We start from the raw sequence: 11,752 nt of genomic DNA on the forward strand, positions 1-11,752 counted from the left end.
TATTGAGTTTAAAATGTTTTGATGTGACATGGACACAATCATTAACCATTAGCAAATCAGAGTGATGCATTGCTATTTTACCTTCACTTGAATGCAGATTTCATAACAATTGTAATAAATTTAACATAACAATTGTACACCGTTAAGTACATGAGCATGTTTTTTCAGCTTTAGGTAATCTGACATACAGAAACAGCAAGAGAACAAATGATTTGAACGTGATGTGAACTCTTGTCTTACTCTCATTATCATAGAAACAAAGTTATAGTTCATGATGGAAGGTAAAGTCTTGAAACACCTCACTTACTTTCCTCCGTTGAACACAAAAGAAGATATTTGAAAGAAAGTTTATGATTGCCCATTGACTTCCATAAGGGTGAACTATCTCCTTAACATATTACCAAATGTTGAAAGTATAACAGATGTGCCCTGGAGCTCAAAAGCAGTGTTAAGTCTCTGGGGTATATTTGTAGCAATAGCTAAAAAAACACTGTATGGGTCAAAATTATAGATTTTTATTTTATGCCAAAAATCATTATGATATTAGTAAAGATCATGTTCCATGAAGATATTTTATAAATTTCCTACAATTTATAAACCAAAACCTAATTTTAAATTAGTAATATGCATTGCTAAGAACTTCATTTGGGCAAATTTTTTCAATATTTAGATTTTTTGCTCGCTCAGATTCCAGATTTTCAAATATTGTCCTCCTAACAAACCACACATTAATGGAGAGAGGATTTATTCAGCTTCAGATGATGTATAAGTCTCAGTATCTCCAGGGTCACACAAGATAGGGGTCATCATTTGTATAAAGGCCGTCCAAACAGCGTCTGTTAGATCTCACACAGAGACACTGAACAGTCTGACTGAAGCAGAAACCCAGCGTAGAGGGGTTCAGTGAATGTGGTGTTGAATGTGTGTGTGTGAGTGTGTGTGTGTCAGAGATGCTGTAGAAGGACAGAGAGCCGGCCGACACGTCCAGATACACTCCTACTCTGTTAGATTGAGAAGGGGCTGGTATATTAGTCATATGATTATTGTGATAGGCAAGATATTGGTAACGAGAACACTTCAGCACCAAGAGCGTGCATTTCTGCTGAACAAAAAGTCATTGTCAGCTCCTTTATACCTGGTTCCTTTATAGGTCACTGCTATCTCAACCCACATCCTCGTGCTCCATTCAGTCTCCCAGTAACAGCGTCCAGTCAGACTCTGAACACTCAGAACCTGCGGCTGCCAGTCGAATCTCTCCGGATGATCCCGATACGGCTGACGATCTCTTCACGTGCGTCGCCTTGCGGTTCCTCTCAGACAGCAAGAGGTTCGGATGAACCGTGTTTGGATCCAGCGTGAGATCACAGGCATCTGAACACAAGAAGAGAGCATTTAAAGCTCTAAAGTACTTTGGCTAAACACTGGAAATGTGTCTGTGTGTGTTTTTAAACCTACACTGTTTAATCTCAATATCTCAGCCATTTATACTGTAGAGGAACAAGCACAATAAAGGTAACGTATCAGTGGCATATTGAGTGTGTACTGAATATATAGCATGTAGCAAGTTGCTGTATAACAAATGCAATAAGGTCCCATTAGTTAACGTCATTAACTAACGGTGTGTTCATGCTAGCTCAGGTTGATTACATGCTTCTCAAGATGAATTAAGTTGGATGTTAAGCTATCTCCTGTCAGAAAACTTAACGTATTGTAAAGTGTTTGCGAAAATATCAATGTAAACGTTCCTACCTTGGAGGTGGAAAACTCTTCAAAACTGGAAATCGTAATTTCTTCTCAGCACTGCAGTGGATTTTGGAAGCATTTTTCATCATAAGTTCATGTTAACAGACACAATCTCTTCTTCTCGTAATGCAGAAATGTTGAAATCGACATAAACTTAGACTAGTAAATGCTTTAGAAATGTCTATAATTATTAGTACCATGTTAACAAATTTAACCTTGTTATAAAATGTTATTAAAGATGTAAATCCAAATGTTCCTACCTTGGAACTGTAAGTGAAAAGCTCTTCAAAACTGGAAATCATAATTTCGTCTCAGCACTGCAGGACTGTTGCTCTAGACGTTAAAAAACACAGCATCTTATATATTGAATAATAACTCTTTTCAAATTGACCTTGTTATGGTCATACATTCTGCGTTCTCAGTATCAGCAGTTGAAACAGAGGCATGGTTCTTCTTTAAGAGCCATTTAAAACCTGTGTAGTTTGTTTGAGTCCAGATCATCCAGAGTCTTCAGAAGCAGTTCATCAACAGGCGCCATCTTTTATCATTGATGTTTCTGTGCAGGAGAAGACATACATTTAAAACAGACACAATGACATGCACCAGACTGAAAAATGTGGCACTAAATATCAAATTAGAATGTAATGCAGTTAAAATGATGATGAAATACATTCGCAAACAATCATTATGATTTTATTAACTTTGCATTTTGTAAAGAAACTACGTTGAAAACAATCAGAGAGAGGCACGACACTGTTCAAGAAATGCTGCTGCAATGTTGCTTGGTGCTATTTAAAGCTGATTTCTGTACACAACATATATACACAAAATTATGCCCAGTTCAGGGTGCATTTGAAAGAGTTCCAGTTATTACAGAAAAAAAAGTAAAATTGAAATATTGTTAAAATATTGTAATCTGTAAATTATAGAATATTATCAAACCTGTAATCTGTCATGAAGGTCAAGTATGTGAACACAAAATGTGGTTTTATTAACAAAGTTCGGGAGGAGCACGATCAGATAATCATCCAATTTGGCAGAGGTGCATCTCGTTTAGCTAATCATCTTAAATAGCACACAAGCATATATTTATTTAGCCTTCCTACCTCCTGTCCCACGACAGTTTTTCGGCATCCCTCCTCCACCCCAACTCCTCACTTCTAATCTATTTATCCCAAATTAGGGATAGGGGGAGTTATTTTGGTTCGGGCTGTGCTCCGGGCCCGGACCCCTCCCCCTGGACAGCATGTCAAAATATCCCTACTATTCGCCTTCAGATTAGATGTAAGGGTGAACTCGTGAAACAAGAAAATGCACATTTGCTAAGTTAAATCAGGCTTTATATGCTGCAGTACTTTATTAAGATGAAGGTAAAATGTCATCATCTTTTTAATAGTACATTTAGATCAAATCTGTCTAAAGAGCTTTACATTCTATAGCCTTTATTTCAAAGCATAGTAAAATTGTTTTCACTCCATGAATTAGGATATTTCAAAACTTTGCTGTAACGTTTGCTGTAACCACATATAAAAATGTAAATATGCATGCTCAACCGATAAAAAAACCCTTGAGTTCAAGTTAATTTCATACCTTCAGTGACAATCCTTTAGAAAAAGATGAAGATTCACTGGAAAGGGATCTTGGACTTACATTCGCAGCTCTGTCTAACTTTTGGTAACTGTAAAAATGCAGCCTGGGCTGAAAACCTGTTTGTCTTGTTGTGCTGCTTCTTTTAAAAGAAAGATCTCTTCACACAGATCAACATTCACAAACTCATAGAAAGCTCAGAGAATATACTCGTATTGTGGCACAGGTTTGGTCTGACTCCTGAATACCATCAAACCTCTGCAGGAATCAGCAAGTGAACTCACTATCACTTACTCATGATAATGTTAATGTGCACATCTGGATATTTAGATATTTACTTCTGTAAGTGATAAATAAAGAACATCAAATGAGGATTAGTTGCAGGACATCTGACACAATGAATGTATTTCATCGGCACCGCCAAGAGTTCACGCAACCGTTAAATCAAAACCGTAAGTAAAATGAACAAGCACATTCAAAATCGATTTAAATACCTCGCATTTTGTTTGAAGCAGTGGGAGTGGAGTTAATATTCATGGATGAAATATGGTAAAACACTTGAAAAAATAAAAGAGTTGTAAATTAATGGTTGAGAGCTGTAAATTAACAGTACTTCAGTGGCACCCCTACTGTTATTTAACGGCACAATTTTTAAGTGTGCTACTATTGTTAATAATACAGCTTCTACTTTACTTCTTTCTGCTGCTACCAGAGTTGCTCCCTTAATTTCTATGCACCATTTTATCCATCTTCAGTTTGTTGACTTGAGTTTGATTGGCTTTGTCCTCATTGTGGAATGCATGATATCTGCCACCACAGCGGATTATTAACTGTAGATCTGGACTGTCCTCTATGTGATCCTTCAGTGGTCTATTCCTCAGTGAATCTGCGTGAGTGAACAGAACGATGGTGTGGCGAGCAGCTTCTTCTCCAAAGTTCCCCAGAATCCATTTCACGGTCTTCTTCTTTTCCTCTGTGTATTATTCGTCCAGTCTGATGACCAGCAGGAACACATGAGGACCAGGAGAGGACATGTTCACACACTTCTTTATTTCAGTCTGCACTTAATTTTCCTTTCTTTTTGAATCCTTCAGACGTGGAGTGTCGATTATTGATATGATTCTTCTACCTTTTCTTGTCTCTGTTTTCTCAGATTGTTGAGTCCTCTTTTTTCTGTTTTAAATGCTCAGCGAACACATTTATTTGTAGCGCTCATCTCTCTCTTGCTCTTTCTTGATCTAGATGATTGATGATGAAGGACTGACAGAACACGAGTGCTCAGGTTAACTCTCCTTATATGAAAATGTGATCACATGACTGCAGTTTCTTCTGTTTAAATTGAACTTAGAGATATTTTCATTATTAATATTATGTTCTTAAATAATAATAATATATCTTTGTCACTCTAAATACAAAGTTTCAATTTACTTAAATGCAATAAAATTTACATCTAATTTGTTAATATGTTAGCACATTTAAACGTTTCATTTGAAACATAAATCTTTTGTAGAGGACAACAGCTTTGCCCAGGTTAACTCCATTATGCGAACTGCTAATTAAAAGTGAATTGTGCTAATAAAATTGCTTGCAAACATGTGCAGTCATTTGTGTTTGTGTGTAGATCTCATTTCCAGAATATAGCCACACATTTCTTGTATTTTTGTATTTGCTATAAAGCTGTTCTTTGTAGTGCAGTTATATTGCAGCCCAATAGCTGCCAAACATCCACACCTAGTGTTCATGCTGAATATATACACCAACAGAAAGAAAAAAGAAAAGAGAGAGAAAAAAAAAAAACTCACAGAGCTATCGATGTCAAATTTGACAGGGCAGTAGTCTTTCAGGTCATTAGCAAACCAAGACTGAGATGCCAATTGAATTAATGCTACAAAATAATGTTCCACATCACTTTTGCATCTGCAGTGAAAGGTCCCGTTCTTTGTGATCCTGTGTTTTAAACTTTAGTTAGTGTGTAATGTTGTTGTTGTTAGAGTATAAATAATATCTGTAAAATTCTAAAGCTCAAAGTTCAATGCCAAGCGAGATATTTGATTTAACAGAATTCGCCTACAAAAAACGACCCGTTCAGACTACAGCCCTCTAGTTCCTGCAGGAATGACGTCACTAGAACAGTTTTTTGACTAACCTCCGCCCACATGAATTCACAAACAGGGGGCGTGGCATGGTCTTGTTGCGCTCTGACAGAGAAAGAGGAAGAATTGTGTTTGTGTTTGTCGCCATGTCTTTGAAACGCTGTTATTTTCATCTCGGAGTCCAATCATCTTTGTTTGGGCTTCCCAGGGACGCTGTGCTTGGAGACTAATGGTTACAATTTATGTTTAACTCAGTTCCCGAAAATTATAATCCACATGTAAAACTATGTGCAGCACATTTTGCTGAGGACATCTTCCTCAATCTCAATCAGTTTAATGCCGGAGTCGCACAAAGATTATTCCTGAAAGATGGAGCAGTTCCCTTTTTGTCTGGAGAAGGCGTTGTTTATGGACCACAACCGGTAAGTGTATTTTATTACTTAAGTTGGTGCGTTTAACAGTTTCTGTAACTTATTACACAAAGGGCAACGCTGTTTAGCTTTGTTAACTAGATGTTAGGGCTGTCCAAAAAAATTGAATGCGATTTTCAAGAGCATCTTGTCAGTATAAAAAAAATCCTGCGATTATAAGTACATCTCCAGCAGTTTTCAAAACAAATCCTGCCCACTTGCTTCTCAAAAATAAAGTCCAATCACGTTTGGGGGAGGGCCGCGCGTGGTCAGCTGCTGTCGAATCACAACACAGGAACCGCTGGCCCAAACAGAACTCGTTACGTATTTCTGAAGGAGGGACTTTATAGAACAAGGAAGTCATCAGCCCGTTTTTATGACAGTGAAAACAGCAGTATACAGATAGGTGAATTGTGTGAAAAATACTGTTTTTTTACACGTGAAACATGAACACATGTTAGATTGCACACTGTAAACACAATCAAAGCTTCAAAAAGCACGAAAAACAGGACCTTTAATGTTGAAATCTTCTGTAATCCTCGGCAAACTGGAGAAGCACCCGTCTGCAGCCTGCAGATCGAGGCGGGGCTGCACCTGGGGCGTGTCTGCATGTGTAGCCCCGCCCCATACATACTCTGATTGAGTATGAGAAAGGAAATGAAAGGTTGTATCAGTATTGTTTTAATTTATATAGCATGACAAGACAATTATTGTTGATAATTATCTGTCATACAGTTGATAAATGACACCGCAGTAGGCTAATGTGTCTGATGTGTGCCATTTCAACTTTTATGAAACTGTAATTTTATTTTCTACATTGCAAAGCATACACTTTTCCTGCTCTTTATTTCAGGAAAATATGCTGCTCCTCATTGTTTTAAGTGAAGAAATGGAAGAAAACAGTTGCCTAATGCATTAAAACAACTCATTAAAAAATTATTAATAAAGCATTATATTCTATTCAGTTTTAATTGTGTATCTGCTCGACCGGTTACTTAAGAACTGGCTCAAAAGAACGATTTGTTAAAGAACTGAACATCACTAGACATGTGTGCTCTGAGCAGTGTTCATTTAACACTTAAAATTGCTATTAATATGTTTATATGCTTATACAGTATGTTTCTCTGCATGTTTGCAGAGTCTTTCACACATTTAATCACACTTAACGCCCTGTTCATGGCTGGAACCGTTCAGAGAAAGAGGAAGCAGAAATTTGAGAGGAGGATGTACTTTTAGCCATAATTTACATTCATACATTGCATTGAAGGTATTTGTCAGTTCTTTCTTTCTCTGGACTGTGATCTGATCTGGTTTTTCTCTGAATATCAGTGAGACTGAAGTCAATCCAGAATGACGGCCACCATCATCATCTTCACAATCATCACGCTCTGTCTGATCTCAGGTCAGTCCTTTACTGCTCCGGGTCAAATATTACATTACATTAACCTTACTGACCATATATAATAACCCAGAGCAAATGAACTTGTGTTTGTCAGGTCAGGTCCTCTGTTTCAAAGTGACCGGCTGCACTGGAGAGAGTGTAATGTTCAAGTGCACATACAAGCCTAATGATCAGCATAAAGGAAAGTATTTCTGCAGAGACAGAGACTGTAGGACGGGCATCAGTACTGAGACTCAGCGCAGCTGGGTTTATAAAGGGAGATTCTCTCTGTATGACGATGAAGACAGCAGATTCTTCACAGTGTTCATCAGGAACCTCAGCAGAGAGGATGATGGGGAATATACATGTGGAAACAATCAGACATGGAGTCATGATGTTAAATTAGTGGTGAACAGAAGTGAGTATGATACTTTATTACCTACTACATTAAGTATTATGTTTTTTATTATAGTACTGTTTAAAGGTGCACTACTAGAAAAACATAATAATTTAGCAAATTCATAAATAAGTGTTCAAGCTGCCTCAATGCATTATAATAATTCACAACAGTATTAATAATGATTAATAATCTGAGCTGACAAATGCCAGTTTTATGTCAGTGTTATTTGAGAGACCATGCAAAGAAGACCCATCTACTATAAACGTTACTTGTGCAAAAGACATTTTCTTCTAGATATTTGCCTTGTAGTACAAACGTTTTCTGTCAATATTGATGTACAGTAGGATGACAGATATGGCTCATGATTTGATCACAGGTGATCCTACAGTACATAGACCTAAAAACAAACACAACCCATGTTTACATGAATAACTCTGCAAGGAAAGTCACACTTTCTGTTTCAAACAGAGATGGCGATAGAGAGGCCAAAGTTCCCCAGTGCACCTTTAATAATACTATTAACACTTTAAGATTTGAGTGGGTGTCACAATGATTTTGTTGAAATCATTTTCAGCCTCTTCTTCTTGTGGGACGTCAGTTCTCCAGACTGCATATAAAGGACAAACAGTCACTTTCCACTGTGAATATAATCATATGTTTCAAACACACACCAAACTCTTGTACAGAGTGAACAGAGATCCTGTGCTTGTGCTGAACAGCTCACAGACATCACAATCATCTGAGGAGAAGTTCAACCTGTCTGACAGTCACAAAGATCATTTTAACGTGACCATCAGAAACATTTCTGCAGCAGATGATGGAGTTTATCTGTGTGGAGTGGAGATATACGGATCTTCAAAAAAGAGGACATACATCGCCTTCATTAAAGAGATTCATCTGAATGTTTCTGGTGAGTTTAGCTTCATTTTGATTATAACATCCTTACAGTGCTGAATAAGAAACATTAACCCCTCCTGATAATGTAATAAAGTAATGAATAAATCTTGTGTTGCAGGTCAGTTAACTTCCAGTAAACCTCCGCTGACTTCATCCAGTGTGTACAGTAACCACAAACCACGCAGTTCAATAATAAATGCATGTATTGTAGAGTGTATGAAGAGTTCTCTCTTCTCTTTGACTGTCAGAGCCTCCAGTGGTCAAGCGTGAAGGAGATTCAGTCCAGATCAAATGCTCTTATGATGAAAACTATTCAGCAGAAGTAAAGCATCTGTGCAAAGGAAAGTGTTTGACTCCAGATGATCTGAAGAACTATCAATCAGATGAAGATCATGATAAAAACACAAAGATTTCAGTAAAGAATGACACTGAACTCAGTCTCTTCACTGTGAACATGACTGACCTGAGAGCAGAGGATGCTGGGAAATACTGGTGTTTAGTGAAAGACACGTTTAACGTTTCCATTGAGCTCATGATCGTCATGAAGAAAGGTGAGGAGGTTTATTTGGGAAGAATCTCAGTGTTTCTGCTCTTCCTGTAATCTTTCTCATCATATTTAATGTTGTTTTCTTCAGTCGTCACTCGTGAAGCGTCTGTCGGAGGATCAGTGTCCATCAGCTGTAAATACTTCAGGAATCAAACACTGAGGTTTTTCTGCAGAGGAGATCAGCCTAATATCTGCTTCATAGACGGAGTTCGTGTTTCATCAAATAACAGAATAAACAGCAGATTCTCTCTGACTGAAGAAACCTCTGCTGGAGTCTTTACTGTGAACATCAGCGATCTGAGAGCAGAGGATTCTGGGAAATACTGGTGTGCAGAGGAGAGTTCTGGATCCTTCATCTTCACTGAGGTTCAGCTACATGTGACCACAGGTAAAAAGAGGCTTTCATTTGTTGCCAATACTGAGCACAGTATAATGCAATCTTCTCAAATTACTGTCTTTCTTCAGAGGAACACAGAAGAAGTCAAGTCAAGTCACCTTTATTTATATAGCGCTTTAAACAAAATACAATGCGTCAAAGCACTGATCAACATTCATTAGGAAAACAGTGTCTCAATAATGAAAAATGATAGTTAAAGGCAGTTCATCATTGAATTCAGTTATGTCATCTCTGTTCAGTTTAAATAGTGTCTGTTTTTATTTGCAATCAAGTCAACGATATCGCTGTAGATGAAGTGACCCCAACTTAGCAAGCCAGAGGCGACAGCGGCAAGGAACCGAAAAAACCTTGGGAGAAACCAGGCTCAGTTGGTGGGGGGGGGGGGGGGGGTTATTTTGAGGGTTATTTTGATAAATGTTTTTTGGCCATGCTATGAAAGTCAATGCGGGGTCATTGCCAATACTCTTCAAAATACCTTCTTTTGTTCTCAATAAAGTCAAACAAGTTTGAAAAGACATGAGGTTAATGACAGAATTTATGTGTTTTGGTGTAATGTCCCTTTAATTAAAGCAGCATGCTGTGGTGAAGTCTGCAGCGTCAGGCTTATTTGTGTGCAGTTATTTTCACTCTAGCTTTAAACCACAGAGCACTTTTTGTGTTAAAGTAAAACAGAAAATAATGCTGACTATTGCTTTTGTGTTTTAGTTTAGTAAAGTGCAGAAAGCAAATGTTTTAATGCAGTCAGTATGAGTTTAAAGTGATATTATGACATGTCAGATGTATGGATGTGTATGAATATTTGTAGATGAATGTCATGTACTCACTTTCTCTGTGATAATACCTCTGTGTGATTTTAGGTTTCTTCTGTCAGAAGCATGAAGTCTCTCAGTGATGCAATACAGTGCCCTTCAGTCAGGACGAGGTTCATTCTGATTACAGCAGTGAACACATAATGCCAAACTAACATTACTGTGTAATATTTTTGCTTATGTTGTTGTTTTCATCTTCTCAGCGGTGCCATTTCTTGCTATTCTATAAATATCTGGTGTCAGAAATCAACAACTACTTTTTGGATTTAAAAAATAAAAAAAAAGAAAATAAAAAAAACTTTGAAACATAATTCAGTTTTATCGAGTTACTGACCATCTGGTGATATCTATAGGTCACTGCTGGGAGAGATGCTGAAATATATTGTGTGTGATTTGGTTGTACAGCTTTCTAGAAAACCTTTTCCTTCATGTGCTGAAATATGCGAGCAGGCTTCAATGTTTAAGTGTATTATTTCGCTAACTTTTCTTGATTTGATAAGCATCAGTCTGCCAGAACAGAAACTTATGAAAAATCGGTCATTAAGGTAATTTTTCTTAGTTAAAGTACTTGATGTCATACAGGTCAGATTATTTTATTTTACCAGAAAGTACCACTGAAATTACAAAATCTCTTCAATGGAGGAAGAAAAATGGTTTCAATGTAAAGAAAACAATTTGAACTCCAAAATATGGTTGTTATTATTCATAAGTAAATATATATATATATATATATATATATATATATATATATATATATATATATATATATATATATATATATTTCAAATATTATAATAACCACACACACACACACACACACAAAATGCTTTGTTGTGTATTAGTCTATATATTTTAAATGTTGGCAGAAGCTATCCTTTCTGCAAATAACACAAAACAACAGGAAATGCTGTATTTCTTTTATAGTGATTTATTAACAGTTGAACTGGTTTTTAATGGTTGGTTGTATTGTTTATTAAATATGATTTCCCATATGAACGCGCATGTTTTGCTTCTTTACGTAGGTTAAAGGCCTAGCTGCTGTTTTTTATTCTGACAAATAGCTAAAAATGGTAAAATGCTGGCCGCGGCCGCCCTTTCATCTAAACGGCCCTAAACCGTTTCCCATTCATAATGGGAGTACAAACCACTACGGATGCTATATATTTTCGGCCGCTAGGGCTATCGTGTCTTTTACATTTTCAACACTTCAAGCTAAATTATGAATGGGTTTAACAATTGTTTTAATTTTTGTAGTGAGATTACATCTATTCCACAGTTCAAAACTGAATTGTTTTGCCACAAACATGCGCTCGTCAATCTCCCAAGAACAGCCCGATTACTAATATTATTTTTCAGTGCGAGATTGTAGTATGCATATGTAACCCTCCCCACGCCTTACAAGTAATGGGGAAGGTGTAAAAGAAGGGCAACAACCACAGTGTGTTTCCTTGCAAGCACAAACAAATTTATTACACACGAATGGTAAGA

The 11,752-nt window shown here is 37.0% G+C and overlaps 1 protein-coding gene and 1 long non-coding RNA gene across 2 annotated transcripts; one reads left to right on the forward strand and one right to left on the reverse strand.

The window, feature by feature from the left end:
• Nucleotides 1–1,288: 1,288 nt before the first annotated feature.
• Nucleotides 1,289–2,158, reverse strand: LOC113037660 (uncharacterized). The gene is made up of 4 exons (XR_003275165.1): nt 2,004–2,158; nt 1,750–1,800; nt 1,456–1,487; nt 1,289–1,371 (listed from the first exon to the last, which is right to left on the reverse strand). It is a non-coding gene; the product is annotated as an uncharacterized LOC113037660 (long non-coding RNA).
• Nucleotides 2,159–6,979: 4,821 nt separating this feature from the next.
• On the forward strand, nt 6,980–10,575 carry LOC113115053 (polymeric immunoglobulin receptor-like). The gene is made up of 7 exons (XM_026282342.1): nt 6,980–7,235; nt 7,330–7,632; nt 8,189–8,524; nt 8,630–8,668; nt 8,760–9,062; nt 9,147–9,446; nt 10,313–10,575. Exons 1-7 carry the CDS (start codon nt 7,184–7,186, stop codon nt 10,345–10,347), a joined length of 1,368 nt encoding a protein of 455 aa, XP_026138127.1. The 5' UTR covers nt 6,980–7,183; the 3' UTR covers nt 10,348–10,575.
• Nucleotides 10,576–11,752: the final 1,177 nt, after the last annotated feature.

The sequence above is a fragment of the Carassius auratus genome, chromosome 1 (assembly GCF_003368295.1).
Source record: "Carassius auratus strain Wakin chromosome 1, ASM336829v1, whole genome shotgun sequence".
Taxonomy (NCBI): domain Eukaryota; kingdom Metazoa; phylum Chordata; class Actinopteri; order Cypriniformes; family Cyprinidae; genus Carassius; species Carassius auratus.

Bases quoted from the DNA above. Each gene is read 5' to 3' on its own strand.
- LOC113115053 (XM_026282342.1), top strand. From the start codon at position 7,184: ATGACGGCCACCATCATCATCTTCACAATCATCACGCTCTGTCTGATC. The intron at 7,633-8,188 runs GTGAGTATGATA...AATCATTTTCAG, and splicing joins TAAATTAGTGGTGAACAGAA to CCTCTTCTTCTTGTGGGACG. The intron at 9,447-10,312 runs GTAAAAAGAGGC...GTGTGATTTTAG, and splicing joins TCAGCTACATGTGACCACAG to GTTTCTTCTGTCAGAAGCAT.